The sequence below is a fragment of the Motacilla alba genome, chromosome Z, assembly GCF_015832195.1.
Source record: "Motacilla alba alba isolate MOTALB_02 chromosome Z, Motacilla_alba_V1.0_pri, whole genome shotgun sequence".
NCBI lineage: Eukaryota > Metazoa > Chordata > Aves > Passeriformes > Motacillidae > Motacilla > Motacilla alba.
In genome coordinates this window covers 50,679,142-50,702,139 of record NC_052046.1, presented here as the reverse complement: position 1 = coordinate 50,702,139, position 22,998 = coordinate 50,679,142, and the positions used below count along the sequence as shown (strand labels likewise).

The 22,998-nt window shown below is 35.2% G+C and overlaps 1 protein-coding gene across 15 annotated transcripts in view; it reads right to left on the bottom strand.

Annotated features, from left to right (window-relative positions):
* Positions 1–22,998, bottom strand: part of AGTPBP1 (ATP/GTP binding protein 1) — a 66,922-nt gene that overhangs the window by 24,947 nt on the left and 18,977 nt on the right. For 14 of the 15 annotated variants that reach the window (XR_005255225.1, XR_005255227.1, XR_005255226.1 and 11 more), the window contains 18 exons: positions 22,711–22,857; positions 22,323–22,454; positions 20,373–20,466; positions 18,736–18,773; positions 16,948–17,156; positions 16,358–16,535; positions 14,823–14,920; positions 13,687–13,803; positions 12,383–13,095; positions 9,271–9,354; positions 8,929–9,015; positions 8,694–8,842; positions 7,183–7,270; positions 6,326–6,470; positions 3,429–3,582; positions 2,485–2,665; positions 981–1,110; positions 489–620 (listed from right to left, as the gene is read on the bottom strand). Coding sequence is in view for 12 of the 15 variants with exons in the window: in XM_038124037.1 (XP_037979965.1) it covers positions 489–620; positions 981–1,110; positions 2,485–2,665; positions 3,429–3,582; positions 6,326–6,470; positions 7,183–7,270; positions 8,694–8,842; positions 8,929–9,015; positions 9,271–9,354; positions 12,383–13,095; positions 13,687–13,803; positions 14,823–14,920; positions 16,358–16,535; positions 16,948–17,156; positions 18,736–18,773; positions 20,373–20,466; positions 22,323–22,454; positions 22,711–22,857 (2,876 nt within the window). In the remaining 3 variants the exon portion in view is untranslated. The remainder of the gene's footprint in view (positions 1–488; positions 621–980; positions 1,111–2,484; positions 2,666–3,428; positions 3,583–6,325; positions 6,471–7,182; positions 7,271–8,693; positions 8,843–8,928; positions 9,016–9,270; positions 9,355–12,382; positions 13,096–13,686; positions 13,804–14,822; positions 14,921–16,357; positions 16,536–16,947; positions 17,157–18,735; positions 18,774–20,372; positions 20,467–22,322; positions 22,455–22,710; positions 22,858–22,998) is intronic. The other variant, XM_038124044.1, reaches the window with a different exon arrangement.

Below are 22,998 nucleotides of genomic sequence, written 5' to 3'. Positions count from 1 at the left end.
GCAAGTTTATTATATATACCTAATTAGGGGCACATGTCTTAACTACACATCTTTTTGTAAAGGAATAAATAAAAAGAAATCTTGCATATTTCCATACACAAAAACATGTATTTCTCAGAACAATTCTGTTTCTTTTTTGCCTTGTTGCTAGAATATTGTTTGCCGTGCTTCAATGACTCATTTTTTAATCTGGTAATTATAATACACAGAAGCATATTTTCCATCTATTTTCTATAAAAGTAATATTAAACACACAAAGAAGTAAATATTGGTGTAAAGAAACAGAAAAAATAAATCACTCTATGTATAATGTTTAAAGCTTCATGAAGTGTACCTTGAAGTACACTCACAAACTAAAAATAGTAGGTGATTTTAAATAAGTCTGCTTATGCTACAGAGTCATTATTTGCATAGGACAGAATCAGGATACTATTTGAAAAGGATGTTCCAAACCCATGCCAAATAAAAGGCACAAATGTTGAACTCACCCTGTAAGCAGGGTCTTCCATCAGGTCACAAGAGGCAGCATTAACACTTGTATGCCACATTGTCTCTTTGATGCTGCAGCCATACATAAATACATTCTTTTTACGAGAATGACCATGATAATCACAGTAGACCTATAATAAATAATTTGGTAAAATAAACTCAAGGCATATGGAATCAAAATTTTAAGAAAGCAATAGAAAGAATTTTTTTTTTATTAGTACTGTTGAACGTTCCAAAGAATTAGGCAACACAATCCCTTATATAATTAACTCTCATTAAGACAAAAAGTGTGTGATTCATCTAAGGAAGGTTTAACCTTCTAGCCTAGCCAATGTAACAGATTTACATCTACAGGTTTGCAGAAGACCAGTTCTCCAAGTCAAATTTAAATGTGACATGGTTTACAAGACCATATCAAAATGTTTAATTTATAGACTAGCTACATAGACAAAGTTAAAAATATTCAGAATTGCTTACACACACATACTTACCAAAGGCAAACGTTTTATAGCAGCCAGATATTGCAGTAACCCTTTAGCATGGTAAATAGTGGGATGCAGATCTGGATTTGGATTTTGCCACTGTCTGTTTAAATCTTCTCCACTTAAAGAGCAACGGTGGCTATTGTGGGGGGGTGGAAAAACGCATGATGTAGTCTGTATTATCAAACTTTTAAATAAGCTTCCCCCCACCTCAAGTTTTCCTCATCAACACTGCTTCTTTGGAAGGAGTCCGGCAAGAAACAAACTTCAATTTTCTAACATGCCAAATAATATAAATGTTTGGGGTGTTTTAAGCTATGTTACAGAAAATCTAAAAATAAATTAGAAGTAGCCTCTTAGGTGAAGCCAACTGCCATATTACTTATTTACTGTTGAAACTGAAGGCTTACAATTCTATCCAAATTCTAGTTCAAAATCAGTAATTTCATACATATGGTATCTTTACGATTTTGGTGTCTTTGGTAATTTAGAGACTAATGTCAACTAGAAATCTAATACTTGAAATGTGAAGTTGTTAGGAGACAAGGAGCTGTGAGAAAAACAAGAACAAAAAAAACCTGAAACAACCCAGGAAACAAAAAGATCATCTATGTATGCAGTCAGCTATCAGAAAGAACTTTTAAACTTGCAGGATTTCATGACCATGCAGTCATCTTCACTATATTTGCCTTTAGACTGTGTTTGCTGGGACAGGTTTCTTAATTATCCCTGTATCCTGAATTATTTAATTACATGTATTCTAGTATACATATTCCTTTACATATATAAAAACAAGGTTCTACTGAAATCTGTAATTAATTTTACTTTCATTCTTTTGTTCACAAAACCTTTTAAAATAATACCTATAGTAGATGAATAGAAACTGTAGCTTCACCATAGCAAAATTTCCATTTCACATTAATTCCCTGCAACCAAGTAAATGTAAACTGCTCAGTGTTTACTCATAGCAGTTTCAATAAGTTCTGAAATATCCCTTAAATTTATTAAGGAAAGTGTAGCAATTGAAATAACTAGTATTAATAACTTCAATCAAACCAGGACACTCTATTACCCTTTCTCTTGCACACCTATTAACTTCCCAGCTTTAAAAAAAATATATATATAAAAGGCTTTCTCAAATAAAAGGCACTTTCTTTTTTCATGTAGACTATGAACTTGTTTAGCTTTTTCTAAATGCAGGTGTGATCTCATATAACACTCTTACACAAATCTAAGACAGAGAGACAATTAAAATTTCATGTCAAATCACACAGGAATGATTATCATCCATGAACAAGTGGAAATATTTTTGTAAAATTGAAATTTGTGAAGGAATGTAACTGCCTTTTAAGAAGCCAAAAATCCTAGCAATATTGCAAGTGTCTGCTGCTTTTTTATCACATTATGTATTGCATTTGCACCTTTGAAGGATTAGTTTAGGTTACTTATTTTTAAATATTGATGCAAAGAATTAGAGTACAGGTTAAATATTTGTGAGTAAATATATGCTTACTTTCCATTGATGACACCATCTGGATTGAGCATGGGAATAATTTTGAAAATATAAGTTTCCCGTAAAGACTGTGCATTTGGACTATTGCTCATAAGGTATTCCAGTGTTCCCTTCATAACCCAGCTTGCATTAGTCTCTCCAGGATGCACACGAGCAGACAGGAATATATAAGGACGATTCCCTAAAAGAGATATCCACAGAAATTGCAAAATATGATTTAAGCTAAGTAAACAGTTTGTTGATTAGAAAAAGAGCCAATAGCCCACTGCACTTCTAACAATACAAAAAAAATTTGCATGTTGAGTATTACTGAGTATGGGTATTAGTGACAGAGCTTGCCACATTTTTGAAAGGACTGCTAATTACAGAACTATCACAGTGGAGCTTTAAATTTGATCAGACAATTACACAACTAATTTGAACTGGCAGTTATGATTCAACTTTCATGACTTTTTTCCCAATAGCTAAGAAAAACACTGAGGTGGACAAACAAATCAGGAAATGGCAAAAGCTCACTTCAAATCACGGCAGCAAGATGTTAGCTTTATGGAAGATTTTTCTGACAAGCTAATAACCTCAGCATTTTAAGGAAAAAGTTACTTGTCCAGTATTCTTTTCCAAGAAGTGCTGTCTACAAAATGTAATGTACAAACCTAGCAGCAAAAATTTAAAATGCATTAATATATACTCTTACATATTTTATATATATTTACTATATATACTCTTACTCTTAAAGATATAAATATCTTTGTTTCACTACCACAAATAAGTATTATTAAACACAAAACAAATCCTGAATACTGATGCCTCTCAGTTTCACGATATTCATTAACCTTATTTTACATTGCTATTTTTACACTGCATAGTGGTTAAGACTAAATTTTTTCAACACATACCTAGTTTTACATTATTTTCAGTTGATGAGAAGGAAGAGTTATACTTACTGAACTGACAGATATGTTCATAGTAATTGGACTCTGGCATGGCTGTAATAGTGACTAATGGACAGCTGTTGCCAGCCAGGGTCTTACAGAGAACGTCATGCCGAAAATATATCTGTTGAGGGTTGTGCATAGATTCCAGCTTCCTAAGATGCATCTTCATACCAAAAATAATGAAAAAATACTTCAAATTCTTTGCAGTCACATATGACAGCATATTTCAAAGGTACTATTTAACAAATCTTTCTTTTAGACAATGTTCAAGTTTCCAGGATAATTTTGACCATGAAATACCATTTTCTACATCTCTGACTGATTGAATACTTCTCTTTAGATAATCTGGTTTTCCAACTGCTTTGAGAAAGAGGAAGGAAAAGAGGGCAAATTATTGTACACAGATAGTACTATAATGGTATATCGAAGGTAAGAACCTCTGCTTCTTTAAGGTTATCTGATCAGAGACCTTTTTGCTGCAAAAAGAGATAACAAGTAAAGGAAGAATCAATACAAGGGAACAGAGAGTTGAGATGTGATGGAAACCATAGCAAAGACCAAAGTCACCAGTCTCTCTTTGAACAGGCCATTAAGAACCTACAGACAAAGACTTGGAGAGTCTGATAAACAAGTAGGATAAACACCTGATAAACAAGTAGGAACCTGAGAGTCACCTGATAAACAAGCAGAACAGGATAATTTGGGACATTCAAGAGGGACATGTGGTACCATATGAAAGTCAAGCACCTGATTCCTACAGTATGCCCTTAGCCATCTCTGCACAGCCTTACTCTCTACCCTTTGCATCCAAGTGCTGTGTGGACTAGTGCAACTAAAAGGACAGATGTAAGTCAATTTGGGGTCAACAGCTGGAATGCACAAGGGTCTCAGCATCAGTAGCTGGAGAAGCCAACCCCTTGGGAGCATCTCTGTGGGTACCACAGGCTATGTGTCCCAAGTCCCAGCTACCGTTGGAATCAAAACAGATTGCAGCAGCTGGAGCTGTAAGCACTCTTCGCTCAGTGGTGTCAGCAAAGAAGCAAGGGGAGGTCTTACTGCCAGTGACTACAATGGGTAAAGGTGTTGGTATCCAAGCACTGAGGCAAGGACAGTGTGTCCATCAAAACACATCTGGTGGGACGATAAAGGTTGAGTTTCTCAGTGACAACACCTGAAGCAGGTACATGGGTTACAAGACCATGTGCCTGGTAACAGCTGCTAGGGACTGGGGGGGCAGGGAAGCACATACATTTTCCCTGTAGCTGGTGTATGTGGGGGCACACATCAAACTTGCTTGTAAACTTCAAGGTAAACTACCCAGACAGTATGGGCCCCAGGTCAGGGGAGAGGCATCTAGCAGGCAGACAGTCCATGCTGGCATCTGGGCAGAGCCACAAGTGCTGAGTGCCAATGAGATGAGTGCACAAGTGCATACATCTGTTTGCTAGTGAGCATCAGGCTGGACTAGACTGCAAACTGGAGGCCTGCACAGCAGGTAAGAGAAACCTGGGATCGAGGCAGAGGTATGGCATAGATGGGCCATGCCAGTGCTCCACAAACATGCTTCTGATTCTAGAGAGTAGGCCGGCTTGTACTTTTACTAGTGAACAGCAATCAACACCAACCGCAGAGGAGGATGGGGTGTCTGTACCTGTTATGCAAGTCACAGTAGTGTTACACAGGGTGTGCCTTGTCTGTGCCAGTCCGTGTAGCCAGCCCTGCCCAGCAGGAGAGGGCATGCACAAGTATGTGTGCGTAAGTCTCTTTCTCTCCCTAGGACACATATTCAGACTTGCTCTGAATATATAAGCAAACAGGAAAGCAGGAGCCATGTCCATCAGCGCCAGACAGAGACCTCCAGGTACCTTGGTTGGCCTTCAGCAGCTGGGCAGGAGGAACCTCCAGGACTAGGAGCTGCTGGAAGCAGCAGCTGCTTATAACAGCTCTTAACAGGAACTTCTTTCAAAAGCCAGCATAGTTTAGTGAAAAGCTGCATTTAAAACTGCTATACACTGCCGACTGAATCCTCTGCTTTGCTTTTATTGCTGTGACTGAGGCAAACAAGAGACATTCTAGTCAAATGAATTTTGCTTAGTGTTAAAAGCCTCAGAAGACTTCTTTAGACAATTCATAAATCTAAAAATATCTCTAATTATCTTATTTACAGCAGCTTTAGTTATCCAAAAGTATATGTAGAACAGCAGGATACGAGTAATTTAACTCAAACACAAACACTCTATCAAATTAGCACGGCTTCCAGTCAATTATTACAGAATCAAAGAATGCATAAGGTTGAAAGGGACGAGACTGGGCCATCTGGTCCAACCTCCCTGTTTTAAGCAGGGCCACCTTATAGTACATTGGACAGGATTGTGACCAGACAATGCTTTATCTCCCCAGGGATGGAGATTCCCCAAACTCTCCTTGCAATCTGTTCCAGGGCTTAGTCACCAGCACAGTAATAAAGTTCCTTCTCATGTTCAGGTGGAATTTCCTGTGCATCAGTGTGTGTCAATTCCCTCTGGTCCCAGTTCCTAGCACTAACAAGGAGAGCCTGACTCCATTCTCTTGACACCACCCACTTCACATACTTCCAGACATTGATGAGGTCCCCTCTCAGTCATCTCTGTTCAAAGTCCTTCCTCATAAGAGAGATGCTCCAGCCTCATAATAATTTTTGTGATACCCAGGAAACCCATTAAGCCTGTAAGCATCAATTTTATTTTTCCCCAGACTGTTCATTAGAACAACCTATACATTTTGTCAATCTAAATACTAATATTACTAAAATTCTCCCTTGAAAGGAGCATTTTTACCTTCATAAAAAGAAACAAAATTAATTCAGTCACTAATGCGATATACGAATATTATATATATTCATTTATATAACAGATACAGCTCCTCACCTTTAAAGTTGAGTAGGTATATGGATAATGGTAAGCAAAGTAGCACACATCATCTTTGTGTTGGAAAGTCACTGTGAATGTAATTGTGTAATAGGATTTTCCTTTCTGGCCCCCAGCAGCAATTGAACTTCTTGAAAAGTGATTCCTAAATCAAAAAATGAAGGTAATATACACATTAGAGTAATTTTTTTTCATACTATTGATTATTTCTGAACAGACATTCTAAGAGGCAGAAGGACTTTTAGTGACTGTATTTCTTTTCTATGTACATACAGGTTAAATACAGATTCCCACTGGCTTTAAAGATACTTTATTATAACAGTGATACACACATTCATTTATATTGATAAAAGCTGAGCAAACAAAAATCTCAGAAAAAAACCAGAAAAAGTAAGCAAAGAGCTACCAACCAAGAAGGATTACATAGTGATATGCTGCACCATCTGATCCTGTGTTTTAGAACTCCTCTACAATAATTCCACCACAGATTACAGAAGGCTCATCATCACAAGGACCATGAGACCAGTATTACTGGAAGTTACTAATAGGATTTCAAGTAAGTATGCATATATACGTTCCCTTAAAAGCTTCCCAGAAACCATGTCCAATTTCTAAGAAAAGTATAAAATATTAACAGCTTAAACATTAGTAGTGTGCTTACAAAATGAGACCTTGTGTATTTCTATCACATATATTACTCTCTGTAGTGACTCAGAAAAAAAACCCTTTTCACAACAAAATAACACAGAACTATCCAATGCAGAAAAAAAGAACTTCTGCTCAAAAACTGTACCTCATCTTCAGTGTTAATCTTCAGTGTAAGATTTGCTGTATGTTTGGTTTGTGTTTGTACTTACTTGTAGTAACAAATATCTGTCCCAACACGAGTCCAACACGGTCGCAAACGTAGTGCTTCCTGAACAGAATACATGAGGGGCTGCATACCTGAAAGAAGAAATGCATCTCACTGTAATGCTCACCATTAAACAGAAACACATTAGCAGTAAGGGACCACATCAACACTTACACACAAGTCTACAAATCACCTCTACTTATTCACTCACTACCGAGTGCATTTTCATTAATGTCCAGGTATTGTACTGTGTGCTTTTTAAACAAGACAACAAAAGATTGCTAATTTTCAGAAAATAACAACTAAAGAAAAGAGTAAGACTTATGGAAGACCAAAATGGAATGTTTAAATGAAAGCTGAGGTTTGCATAAATGGCATGCACTACAAGCAGTGTTCAGTTCCACTCCATCCAACTCACACTATGAAAAGGCTTCAGAGTACACAAAAAATTGATACTATCATCCATTCATGTAAACAACTGAAAAATAACTGATGTTTCAGGACAATTTTTAAACAAGTAGCTCTTTAAAGTCTATTTTTTGATAGTATACTTACATTGAATACTTAATATGAAGTTAGAGAAGAAAAAAATACATACTAATTGAGAATAATTTATTTATTAGATTATTAGCCAACCACACTGATTCAATCAGCGTATTAAAAAATCAAAAGAAATTATTAAGTATGTTCAACATAAAAAAAAAATCTAAACTGACTGATGAAGATTAGTAAGTAACTTAAAAGCATCTTATTACTGGTCCAACTACCTGGTATTCTGTGACTTTATCAATGTGGATGAAAGTGTATGACAAAGGAGAATACAATATTACTCAGGAACAAAAGTTTGAAGCTCAAGGCAGGAGGAGGAATTTCTTCCTTCTTAAAGGACAAACTTCAGAATATATATCAGGAAAAAAAGAAACAGTTTTGAGCTGAGTGGCATACACACTACATACACACTCCCAGACAAGAGGAATAAAGGTATTTTCAGCCATTTGTAAATGACTGAATGAGACACATGCTGCAAATGCTACTTACTAGAGACAGTGATGTTCACTTAAGAACTCCAGTATTTCAAAGTAGACTTATTTTTCCTTACCATCAGTAAGACAAAACTGTTTTGGAATATCTCTGCTTACATTCACATCTACCCCTATGCAGAAATGGATTAATGATGACAACTGCCATTTTCTTGATCTGAGTGAATCAACAGGTTTAATTGCTGTCCTTCCCTACCCAATGGTCCTAAGACAATTGTAGTTGCAGTTACCAGTAAATTTCTTCTGCTTTGGCCTCACTTGCAACAAAACTTCATTTAAAAAACTGACAGCCCTTGGTTTAAGATGCATTTGTTCTTTTTAACCACAGCTATCAAAACATTTTCTAGCAACACTATTAAAATAGAAAATTTAAACTGACAACATCAATACTGCTAATCCTATGGAGGAGGGAAGGAAACAGCTGAGGTGACTACCACAGGTATTTTTTTCTCAAAGAATGGGAAACATATCTTACCATAGTTGAACTGACTGTTTGACTTTTCACAGTTGATGATGTTAAACCGGTAACCAGTGCCAGTTTTCATTCCACTGACTTCAAAGTAGAACCACTGATGATAATGATTGCTATTTATGTCTGAGTTCAGAATTAGATCATACTCATTTCTGAAAATTAGCAAAAACAGATCAATGATCGTAAGAAGCAGAAATAAAAAGCCTAAACCATGAAAAGTAGAGTTGAAATGTCTTACTTTCTGATCTGAATAACTTTGCGCAGGTTTCCAGATTCAAATTTGGAATTAAACTTCAAAACATCTGCCTCCTCTGGTACAGAACAACTATGAGTAGAAAAAGGGACCAAAATGAATAAAACAAACTTAGCTAAACCAAATAGCTTTATTTTAGTCCTCACTTGTCAATTCAGAAACTATATTGATCCTTTCTCCAAATACAGCCTAGATAGCAAAAGCACTGTTATGTCAGACCAAACTTTGTACGAAATCTGCTGTAAATATTATGAGTCACATCACAGAGAAAGTAGGACTGGCTTAGAGTATTACTTGAATATTGTTTACAGAAAGGTAAAAACTTACCTTGAATTGTCAAGGTCATACACAACTCTATCTATAATGTCATTTTGATAAATCAGCCTTTCAATATCTTGACAGATTTTTGTCCTAAAAAAGAAAAGCAGAGTTGTCACTTAAATTTCTCACTTTAAATTGTGTTTCCAATCACAAAAGAGGAATTGCATCATACAGGAAAATGAATGAAGTTGACATGAAGACAGTGGCACAGTTCAGACAAACCTCAGCTTCACCCCCACTTATGTTTGCAAAGTCAAGGTGTACTTTAGTTTAAACACCTGCATTCAGAGCTGCCTGAATCCAGTATTTGTATGTGAAGGAACTGAGTTTTCATTCACACACCTCACTGGGTTTTATCTGAAGGAAAAATTGCAGTTTCATAGTTTATAATAGAAGCAAACATTAGTTATGTTAATGCTTTAACACATGACAACACTTGAAACATTAGTAACTTAAATGAATCCTACCATAACTAAAATTAAAGAGTTTTAGGGAGTAGCTTGTACAGTGAGCGTGTTAGTGAACTAGCTTTTCACCTCTGGGGATCTAGGTTCATTTATCGACTATGTAACAAATAAGAAAGAATTTGGTGATGTCAGCCAAATGTCAGGTGTGTGCTTATCCAGATCATAAAACCATTGCACAAGTGGCAATATCTAGGTCCTGGCTTGGAAAGTAAGAATATGTTGCAATTCAAGAATGAAAAACAGTGCCAGAGCTGTGTGGAAAAGCTTGCACAGCACCTGCAATAAGAAGAAAAGGAGGTGGATTAACAATGAAGAATACAGAAACAGAATGCTAAAGTACATCCAGGCTGGAAATTCTCCATGTAATTAAAATAAATACTCTTCACAAATGAGAAGCAGAAGGTAAGTGCACAACTCAAGCACATTGTATCAAATTGAAATTAACTAAAAAAGAAAAGAAGTCACAAGTTCAAGTTCAATTGACAATATTGTGACAAGGCTGACTCACCAGAATCCATCTGAATAGGTTCAGCTCAGGACAGAATAACAGATTTTTGACCTTACACTTGATCTTAGAAAACTCATTTGATCTTGGCATGCCTCAGCTCTAAAATGCCATAACAATTCCTAATATCACAGGAGTTTTGCCAAGACAAAATCCATCAATGAAAATCTATTGTAAGTATTTTATAAATAATAACATCATTTAAATACCATTGTAATAACCAGTGTAGATGAAAGCAAAGAAGAGATACTATTCAAGATGCTCATGAGAAGTAGTAGCAGACATTTTTATGTCTCAAAAAAAATGAAAATAAACTATTTAAAGAAAATGAAAGGAAAAAGAAATATAGAATCAACACTGTTGTGAGCCCTGTGCTTAGAGATTACTCCTTTGTGGATCCTGATGATTCGAAAACACTAACGTGTACAGAAAAAAAACACCAACCCAACTAAATTTTTAAGGAATAGAATCACCCAAATTTAGAGGGTATTTTAGTATATAATAATTTTCTTCCTAAAAAGATAGAGTAGTATAAAACACTTAAACTATAATCAATTCCATTTTTGCTAACTATAATACATTGGTGAGATATTTGGTGATAATTACATACTACTAAATTTAAAAGAGAAAGAAAAAGCACTTCAAAGCACAAATTCAAGAACATTTAATCTCCTGGCACAATGCAAGACTGAAAAACAACCCAAATCCTACATTGTTCTAATAAAAACAAGAAGAAAATCCATTAGGTCACACCTTAGACTCCACGCAATATTTTCTCAAATTACATGCATGGATTAAAGTAACTATTTATTTTTTAAGTAAGACTTACCCGATGAGCAGTAACTAAGTGCTTACATGACAGAGAACAAATCACACTGTTTATTTCTCCAGTGCTTTATATCTAACAATGAGACAAACTGTATCTGGCTTCACTCAATTTTTTTATTCAGGGAAATTCAGAATTATTAATTACTACAAAAACATACATAAGGATTTGCAAGATTTGCTTAAATGCAATTCTTAGATGATTCCTGACTCAAGACTATCTCCCTTCTAAATCAGCTGAATCTAGCTAATAAATAACCAGCTAGGAAAGATTCTCCTCCTTCAACACTGAATAACATGTTCTTTTTGTCATTAGTGTTCCAGCACTTGTCATTTCACTACAAATATCACTTTTTCATTACTTGTGTGAAACAGCTGAAGGACTTTCATTCAACCAGCTAAAGACACTTAATCTCTTAATCATTTTAATATCTAAATATAAAAACAAAGAAATTCATTAAGTTGGTTCTATTTATGAGTATAAAGGTGAAGGCATTCAGGCTCATAACTAGGCAAGTGGCAAGGTCTCACAGCTCTATGTGTTCTGCTAGTGTACTCACATGTCTTTACAGTAACTCACTATGTAAGATTAGCCAGCTCTTCATACCACTTCTGCAAATTATTCTGAAGAATATCATCCCTCTTCATCATCTTCTATTATCTCTCAGTGAAGAAATAAAAGGGTGTGTTGACATGTTGTATGTCATTCTGCAGGACCTAACAAAATGTGGATCTTCTGCATTTGTTAACTCTAAGTTCTCTTACACTGTGAACACTAAAGCCAAACACTTCAGTGTGTTAATTTGTTAACTTTTTCCACTATGTTTCCCTGAAAGACAGATTTTTAGTTCAGCAGAGAAAAGAGGTGAAGAATCTTTTAATTATTAATTGTCTTATCTTTGCTAAGACCTGAAAGGAGCATTCAGGTGAGGATTTTTTTAGTTTGGCTTCTAGTGGGTTTTGTAGGTTGGTTTGTTATTTTGCAAACTACAAGATTTACATGGGAAATGATGGGAAGGCAGAAATCGAAAATATAAACTAAATTTCATAATTAGAAATTGAATTCCAGAATTAGCAATTACAGAATCAGACTGTGTTCCTCTTTATGGCTCCGCGCTGATTAATGCATACTCACCTACCTTCACACTGCTTTTCACTGGAAACAGTTTTAAATGCCCAAGTAAACAGTGTAACATTACTTGTTAATGACAGCCATAGTTATGGCTGGGTGGGACCACTGGAGATCATCAGGTTAATCTCATCCTAAACATTGTTTCTCACAGGAATGAAAACAACAAAAAAAAGGAGTATAGTAACTCACCTCTGCACTCCATATCGCCTTTCCAGAATAGGCTCCTTAAATGGGGGTGGAATATGGCCAAAATAATCTGGATAGGCCACTTCTGAGTATTCCGGAATAGACTTTGTGTTCTTCACCATTTCAAGATAAAGATCACAGTCATGAACTGGTGATACATCAGAAACTTGAAGCATGGCATGTTCTCCTGATGAACTAGATCTGGAATCCTCTTCCTCTTCTGAATCCACTCCAGTGCAGCAGAGTTTTCCCAGCTGGACAGATGATCCTTCAAAGAGACTACCTCCACAGGGTGAAACATGCTCACAGGGTTTACTACCAGCAAGTGTGGTAATGCTAGCTTTGTTTTCCTTCTCTACTACACACCCTGTACCATAATATTGTTCATTTTTTGCACTGTTCTGGAGACTGATTCTGTCCAAACCTTTCACAATTTCTTGGCTTAGACACTGGCATGATGGAAGCACGTTTCTTTGATCATTTTGCTGATGTAAACTACTGCCTTTCATGTTATCTTTCTTTGGTAGTTCCAGAAACACTGGCCTTCTATTGTATTCCTCTGTCAATAAAGGACTGCAGTCCTTTAAAGCAACTCCTTTTGTTGACGGGTTTGCTTCAGCAGAGTGCTCCTCACTGGCTGTAGGAACAACAATAGGTCCACTCAAATTTGCATCAGATACAAAAGGCTTTGGTTCCTTGGAAACTAAGTCCCATTCCTTAAAAAACAAAGATGAAAAAATAATTTTAAAAATTATTAACAAAAAAGTAAACAGTTCCCAAGTTTCATGTATATTAGAAACATCTGTCTTTCCTTGTTTTAAATGTAATTTAAAAGATGATAGCTGTTATAAGGCATAAGAGCAATGAAATTTGTCTTTTACAAGAAGGCCTTAAAGCAACAACAAGCAGTTCATTAAAAACAAAGTATAAAGCCAGTGCAATTGCCCAGATATTTTAACTACCTATTTTAAGTAGGTGTACAGCATTTAAGGAGATGCCTAATACAGTTAAGCACTCTCAGAAATCTCACATCCTTGTTCACTATTTTACTTCTGCTGTATACAATGATCAGACATCAGAAAACAGTTTTCCTTTACATGTACCCACACTACCCCCCTTCTCAGTAAGACTGAAGCAACCGTAACACCTAACTAAATAACCTACAATAAAGTACTCCCATATGTAGGTCCAGAACTGCAGACCCCTGATTCTTGGCTAGAGGAACTCTCCACCCAAAAAGAACATCAAAGTATATTCCAGAGTCAACCTGACATGGCCAGAAATGTCCTGGGAACAATATACTTTACCTGAAAGTTTTCTGAAAGTTCTGGGAAAAATTGCTCATACATTTTCAGTTCTTCTATGGGTCTTCCCAATTCCTGTCTAGGTTTCAGTTTATTAATATCTGTCTCAATATCATCATTCTGAAAGAACACCAGAAAAAATTAATCTTGCATCCAAAATTAATAATGTTCTACAACATTAATCTGAAACATTCACCTTTACTCCTAATACAGCCATGCTTTAAAAGATAAAATACCACTACATCAAAAGTAGCTGAACTGCCGCCTTCACCATGAAGATTTAGACTGCTCAGTATTATTGTTAGTATGTCTATGCCTTCATTTCAACAGCAATATTACAAACATCTCAATTTTCTTGCTTTCATCCAGACTTATTATACACAGGTATCAGATTTTACATGAAATCTGTGCATATTCCCAGCACAGTACTTGGAATGTGAAGATTTCATCAGATTGCAGTGATGCAGCAATACTGCTTCTATGGAAGATACTCCCTCCATCAGGGCTCAGGAGATCCTTGAATATAATATGCTTTTCCAGTTCATAGACAGACAATTCCATTACCTCCTCAATACACGAAACATAAAAATACAGAATAACACAGCTCTGACTAAATACCCATCCATGTCCCAGCCGGCAGCTAGAGAACAGGAGAATATCTCCCCTAAGTGGTACAACTGTTAGAGGTATGATGTCTGCCTCTACAGCCAGCTGGACTTCAGCTACCTTGCTGAATCACTGATCTAGTCAATCCCAGTCCAGAATGCTGGAAAAGGTTAGAGCAGCTCCTACATATGGACCAGCTTATGTGAGAAAAGCAGGCTGAGAGAGGTGTAAGTTGGGAAGAGAACACTGCTAAAGGAGTCTGTGGTTCTGTTCCACTGCACTCCAGATACATCAAGCGTGAAGCAAACAAATTTTGACAAAAATTCTGAAGCAATCTGAACAGGAATGATTGATATTTTTAAGCAGCATCCACCTTCTTTAAGTTTCTGAAGCTTTTTTAATTTTAGAAACTGCCCTGAAAACCCCCTCAAACTGCTTCTAACACTTAAAATGCACTTATTCATCAGATTCAAGCAACTTAAATAAAAAATTGCTATACCTGACTTTTGCCTTATAATTTTGTCTCTACCAACCTTAAAATGTTGGTCCTTGTCATCATCAATTTCAGTTTCAATTTCTGATTCTGTTTCAGCATCATCGTTATCATCACTTTCATCTACTACATCATCCACTACAATACAAAAAGGTTTTGTAAGGCAGACTATACATTCAATCCAGTTATACATGGTCAAAGAAGATTTTTGATGTTCCGGGTTTATTTTCTTTTTCATGTGCTCCTTGAAAAAAATGTGAAAACCAACTAGTAAAGTAGTGCTGCTGGGGGCGTTAAGTTTTCACATAGTGTTTTCCATGAAGAAAATTTCCTGATTGTCATTAAAAGGCTCATTCAGAGGTTTACAAATTATACTGATTTTTTAGTGTACTCAGAATGAATACATGTACTGTTTTTACAATACTAACTATACAAGATTATACTTTTAATAAACTCAGACCTCTACCCACTCTGCAACATTCCACATGCCTTTTAATATAGAACTTCTTCCTTTTAAAGCACTATGTATCCTATTTCCTTTAGGTTTTTCACTTTATAACAGGTAGCAAACCTATTAAAAGATCATATAATTAGTTCACTTTAGTAAACTAGGACATTTCTAAACAGGTATTACACAGTACCAATCTACTGTATTAAGCAGACATTTAACTTCTGTGGGTTTTGAAACATACTTCTAAATCTATTTTCTGCTTTGAAGACAAAACACAAACAATCTTTGAACTACTGGAGTCTGACTCACATGAACCCCAACAGGATAGCTTACTTTCAGACTATGATTATGTTTTGTTTCAGGAGATATCATGAATAAAAGATATAAACGAGCTGGTCAAAGCTGACGAGCTTTGACCCTTCATTTCAGCTTAACTTTCTGACAGCAGCTTCATTAGTTGCTTACCTGTCTGATTTTATACCTTATTGGAATATGTATAAATTACCTGAAAATAATAAAAGGTGTTCACAATGGAATGAATCGATTTTCTACAAAGAACCATATAATTGCTTTGCAGTACAGTGTTTTCTAAGAGACTGCAACAGTCCAAGAAAGCAGATCTACTTTCTCATCATGCAAATGAAGGAATAACCACAGTAGCATATAAAAGCCAGTGCTTCAAATGGCAAACATTAATCTAAATTCATCCCATCCTAACTTATCAAAGTAACAAAAAGAAAGGAAGGGATGCAAGTTCCTGTAAGACAGGACGTACACTACAAGACACTCCACATAGGAGAATGTATATGCTGCATGCATTGAAAGGAGTGACCATTTAAGTTTGAATTTAGCCTGTTCTTTACACTTCAGAGTTTGGTGAACATCACCTTTTAATCCTTGTTTCTTCTTTTATTTCACAACCATATGTGTCTGGACAAAATTTCTATCACTTTAAACTTAACATTAGAAACTGGTGCTCTACACCAACAGTCACAGACCCTTTGCTCGTTGAGAAGTGTCTTAGAGTCCTTTTAGCAGAGAAGACAAATAAGTGCAATTGATTCCACTTTCCATCAAACAATATTAGATATACTCAAAGACAAAGTACTAAAAAATCACCATACCATCAGGAGGCAAATTGTACAGCTGAGCCACAGGACCACTGGCAGGAATAACTGGGAGTTGGAAATGGAAAGCACTTTTAATAGTTGGTAAAGGAAGACGATTTTTGGGAAAACATTTTCTCATTATTAGGCTGGATGTATTGACGAGAGGATCAAGAGTTCTTACTGCAAGGCACTCCTATTAACAGGAAAATAAAGAAAAGTATTTATCAAATTGAAAGTCAAACTACATTTATATACTATTTACAAAAAAATTGGTTAATATCTTCTTTGAAGGACAGAAAAACTTCTACCAACTCAAATTCACCTTATTTAAAAATCCAAACTTCAACACAGAAAGGCATTTTCACCCCCTCTTTTTTAAAACTAAGTTCAACCGCCCCTTCCAGAGACAGTCACAGCAAAATAACAGCAAACACAAATTTAATTCTGTACTCTTTCAATGTTTCAGTGGGGTACAGAATATAATCCTTATGCCCATAATCAGGAATGACCATCAATCTCATAAAAGAAATATGACAAACTTGAGGTCATAGCCAAAAAGGCAAAACCAACAACATAAAAAAAAAACTCTATCAGGATAAACTTACCTGTGAAGTGTTGTAAAGAATTTTCATCCCATTGGCATCAATAAATGCTTTTCTTCCCAGTTTGATGTTTGTAACACTTTTAATGCACTGTAACACTCCTTTACGTATCAGCATGTATCTATGTCGACTATCGTGACGGTGCCAATCAACATAAATCGTTATAAGCACCTGCACATATCCTCTGTCTACTGCTCTCCTGGCATTTGTTTCTTTGCAAAAAAAAGTTAGGAAAGAAAATTAAAATTGCCCAGTGACTTCAATATTACTTTCAAATTTTACTTTCAATGTTTAATATTTCTTTTTAATCTAAGTAACTGAATTGTTTCAGTTTGAGCAGTATTTTAGCCTTAGAGTTTTACATCAACCTAAACAGAAATTACTGGAAAACTATTACCAGCAGCCTAAACCTCATTCTTGGAACATTTCACATAATTTTCATGGTTCACTAGAAGAACAGCATGCATTACACTTAAAAGGCAATTTTAAGATGCTGTCACCCAGTAAATTAAAAACCAAAAATATTTCTACAAAGCATATCTATCACTATCTACACACCCTGTCCAGACACAAGATTTGAAACAAACTTCTTTTCACTTGCAATCACTTGCAATCCATATAGTTTCACAACTATCACTCAAATTTCATAAGCTGAAAATACTTCTACTCCAATTATTGGGTAATCAGCATGACAACTGGAATGTGTATATATATATATATATATATATATATATATATATGTATGTAGACAGAGAGAGAGAGAGAGAGAGAGAGAGAGAGAGTAGACTAATTATATAAAGTATATGAAGTTACAAGTCCAGACCACTAAGGAGAAGACATCTCTAAATAAAAGGAACAAGGCCTCCTGTTTTAAAGACACACCTTTTGGACACCCCATTTTCCTCCCCAGTACTAAAGTTTAACTGCCAATTTACAGAATGGAATACTGACAACAATTGGAAATATTTCTTTCCCTAAATTTCCCAAGGAGAAATTGCAAAATTCATAAATACACAAACCTTTAAGACCAAGGTATCACACTGAATAAACATGAATAAACTCAGCACCCTGTGATAGTCGGTACAGAAATTTCTCACCATTTGTGTGAAAGGGTTTTCTGCAAATCTCATCACATCTCAATTTTTATTCAACTCCACTGAAACTACTACGAATGCTGTCGCTTTAACACAAATATTCGGAGAAAATGGGCTTTTAATTCCTTGCTAGTTATAATGTTGGTTCAAAATCTGCAAAGATGACATTGTGATGATCAATTGCTGCTGGCTGAGACAGTCCATGTCTGGAAACACACCACTGGTTTTGTTACCTTTAATTCCACTTCATGAGCGCCGCTGACAGATTTGTTATTGGGAGCTAAGTCCTAATTATTCAGGAAGGTACTGAAGAATACCTGTATTTTCCCTAGGCATCCAACAGATATTTTCAGATGTATGTGTAAAAAAGAGGCACAGGACTTAAGCTATAGACATCTATTACTGAATGGCTGAGTGAATGTAAAAAGATATTTGTCCACCTTGGACCTAGATAAGTTCTGCAGAAGCAGTGCAGCCTTTCTGCTGCATAACTGACAAAACACTAACCAAGTATTAAACATTCATGTATATACAACATAAATAAAACATCAGAAACTGCAGGCGAAACTTATTTATAGGTTTCCTAGCCTTATTTTTGTTTTGGCTACCAACTTAATGCTTAGTTTTACTGTGTCTATATATACACACACACCTCATTATAGCTCAAGTAGACATTTTCTTGTAGTCAAACACTTACTTGATTTTAGCAATGCAGCAAGTGTGTCTAAAGCAACCCTGTCAACATAACAAGAAAAGTCAAAACAGCAACCAACCAGTAAGCTTAATCTACAACATTGTAAAACTATACAAAATATTTACTGCTTACAGACTTATAAAGAGTCTAACTTCATGTTTTCCTGGTTGCATTGTAGCACAGACTTCACTTTTATCTAACTACAAGATCATGTATTTGAAGTCTGATGACAAAACTTAAAAACATCAATGCAACATCAATACAAACTTCCAGCTTTCGCAAAAACACTGTGAAAACATAATGTTTATGACCGACACTCACTGGTTGTGATATTCTGAAATTCATGTCTTTGTTAGCAGCAGAACAAGTACTTCCACAAAGTATTGGACATTATTTTAGAAAACTGTAGGTCAGTATATATGAATATACTGAGAAGCAGTGCCCATCAATCTGTACTACAACACAAGATAGTCAGCATGAGATTTTTCTTGTACCCAAAGATCTATTCAACTATGGAACTACAAAATGTATATACTTATTTTTCACCTCTTTGTGAAGAAAGACTTGATGCATCTGATCTTAGACCATAAACAAGGATATCATGATTAGTCACATCATAAAATAGTACATTCATACACGGAATTTTAGCTAAGCTGTAAAGGAATAGGACATGTTTTTTGAACCCTACTCCTGTGAGTACAAACACCCCATTTTGATCACATAACGCTATTTCTTTTTGTAACAAAGTTAGAATATGCAAAATATGAGATTAATACTTTGCTAATTAGATGAAAAATTTTGTTTCCCACCAGTATGTACTTTGAAAAGGTGGAGTACATAAAGAAAGGATTATCTTCAGTTACATCCACTTGGCTACTTTTTAACCCCACATTCACCCAAAAAACCCAATCCAAATTAAAAAGACCCAACCAGACAAAAAAGCTCAAAATCTACAACCACCACCAGAGTGGGAATATAAAGTCACCACCTTCACCTACACGGTGAATTTCATTTTTTTTTAACATAAGAGCCCACAAGGTAATTGCTGGGGCTTCCTAATCTATGTTTTACATTTTTCCTCTGGATGTCTATTTGCTTTGCAGAAAAGATGGAAAAAAAATTTTATTATCAAACAAAAGGGACAGTGTAACAATAAAAGCACAAAGTAGATGATAGAATAAACTGAATTGGAAGAGGCCCACAAGGATGATCAAGTCCAACTCCTGGCCCTGCACAGCACCACTCCCAAGAGTCACATCCTGTGCCTGAGAGCATTGTCTAAATGCTCTGTCTGGCTTGGTGTTGTAGAAACAAACTAAAAAGTGATGGGATTGTCTTGATCTACTTGTTATGATTTGAGGCTAACCACTGTACTGTTTCCATGCAGGAATATTAGAGATAAAAAATAATGTATATTATTTTACCAGTACTGCAACTAGACATTCAAGTATTTGGTGTCACTCTACCAGGAAAAAAATTAAAATTTTGCATATTTGTGATACTCCTTCCCATCACCTTTCACTTTAATCTTCAAATAGTGATTGCATTTGATTTCTCCAATATTGTTTTTCATTTACAAGTAAGTTTTGAAAAAGCATACAAGGTTTTACCATATAGTAGATTAAAGAAATATTACTTACTTCATAAGGCTAGTGTTCCTTTTACTAAAAGGGCCAATAATCTTAAACATCAGTTCTACTACTCCATTCTTTCCCAGAGATACTGCATTTACAGCTGGAAGTTAAAAGCAATCCATTTTAACATAATGTTGTAGAAAAGGCAAAAGAAAAATATCCATATACTCAAAACTAAAATTCATACAAGTTAATTTTGAAGTACAAAAAATGCTGGACATTTTATTCCTTTAAGACATACAGTGACAAGCAGATGCTACTCTACACATAATTAGCATGACAACCCAATCCTGATAAAACTTGGAAAAGAAGAAAACTTAATTATTACTTTACAAATAAAACCACATACTACTTCCGATGCAGGCTTCTGCTTTCTTTGTTACTAAGATACAACACAAAACCAATTTTCTCTATAGAAATTCAGAGTTTACTGAAACAGTAGGTATTCTAAAATTTCAGGTTCTATGACTTGATGTCATAGAACATGATTATAACCCTTCAGTATTTGGACAAACAGGTATATTTACCAGGATTTGAAATCCAACAGTCTGCTACAAAACTTTAAAATGCCAATTGGTATAGCTTTCCTGAACTACATGTTCTGAATACATGTTCTCAGAAAAAAAAAAAAAAAGTAATCTATTTGAACAGGAGCAAATGAAATTATGCTGAGACCCATGTTAGAGAAATATGTGCTTAAAGTATATGTTTGAAGTACAACAGCCAACTGAAAATACAAACTGCTGACACAGACACAGAAATTCCATTCCTGACTGAGTTAAGCAATATGTTCTCCTAACAAACTAGGAAGAGAGCAGCTAAGAATTTACTTCAATATAATAAATGCTGTTTTATCACTGTAGAATTTAGTATGTGGACCCAAGTGGCAATTTCATCATCATTAGCAGCAACATCATACCAGATGTTGTTAAGTCAAGTTAGGACTCACTCCAATAGTAACTGTACACAAACTTGAAGAACTAGTACTCATCAGAAAATTACAAACTACTACTTTTTCTTTTCATCAAGAGTGAGAAATATAGAAAAATGGAACTGATCTAAGAAGTCAAATTAGAGACTCAGTCCCATTTTCAGGATGAAGCAAGTTTTCAGATAAGCAAAAGCAAGTTTTCAGATAAGCAATGTAACTAATGTAAGTTAGACTTTTCATTTTAGGAGTGCTTCACCTCATTGTCAGACAGCTCAACAAAAAGAAACCTTCCATGTTTTGAAAATATTAAGGCTTTATGAATTATTGCTGCTCATGTGAATGACCTGAAAACATAATCTTACAGATTATCAAATCAGCTCTCTGGGGGGGAGCATGGCCATATCTTAAATTTCTTGCACATAAATAAGAAGATTAACAACCATTTCAAGCTCAAATGAAAAAAATTAAGAGCATCTAACTGACAGTAGAGATAGAGAAATAACCTCACTATTTTCATCATTTTCCTACTGCCTGCCCAAACAACTAAGCTCTTGTGGAAGAATATTAGTCCAATAGTGGAGAGTGGAGCTCTTGAACAAAAGGAGTAAGGAAAAGGTTAAATTAAGAAATAATTAGGTTAAATTGAAATATTTTCTGTATTAACCAAGTTTTAAATTGGTAATAAAGAAATAAATATAACATCAGAAATAAAAAACATAAGAATGAATAATAAAGAGAGTAATTATTTATCTCTAAGTGCTTCTGCAAGCATTTCTGGTTTAGAGCTTGAAACATCAGCATTTATGCAAATTAGATAGCTCAAAATTCCACACATCCAATAGCACTGATCAAAAAATATTTCTTTCTAGAAATTAAGCATTTTGAGGATATAAGGAGAAAATTCTCAGGAAAAAATAGCTTAACTAACAAACATTAAACAAGCACTCAAGAGTTGATATTTTAACCTTATCTACATAAAAAGCTTTATTCACATAGGAAAGAAAATAATTTTCCACAATACTTACAGTTGGTTGAATAAACTCTTAATACTTGAAGACATGGCAATACTAGCCTGTGGTTCTGCAAATTATGCTTCACTAAATTCAATGATACGTTTAGGACACCATTTATTCTTGCTTTCATGCCAATCTTCTTGTCTGACATCAAAGAAATACAAGACCAATCATACTAATTTTAAAATTGTTAAAAAAATAGAAGTCAAATTACTAAACTCTTTCTACTGATGTCAATTCTGCTTATCTACTTTCCACCATTCTTTCCTCCCCTCTAATTTACTTCACAGTAATTTTTTTCTTCTTTACCAGTTCTGAGTACGTGGATGCTTACACAATAACAGAAAAAAGATTATTAAGTTTCAATTATAAAACTGTAATTATTAAGCCATAATACCACCTTTTGGACCAATTTTTGCAAGAAGTGTATGAAGAAGCACCATTAGTTCTTCATTTGGTGGAGAGTCTTTGCTGGCAGTCAAAAGCAGCTGTAACAAGATCTGTGTCCCTCCTTTGGCGACTAAGACACTTGCTCTCCGACCACCACCTAGAAATTAAAACTGAACTGATATATCTAAAGCTAAAGAACAATTAAATGTCTAAGATACAGATATAATGAAGTTAGTCTTCAGAACACCAGTATTTTCTTTATATATGACTGCACTATGCAAGAACATGCTAGACTTGC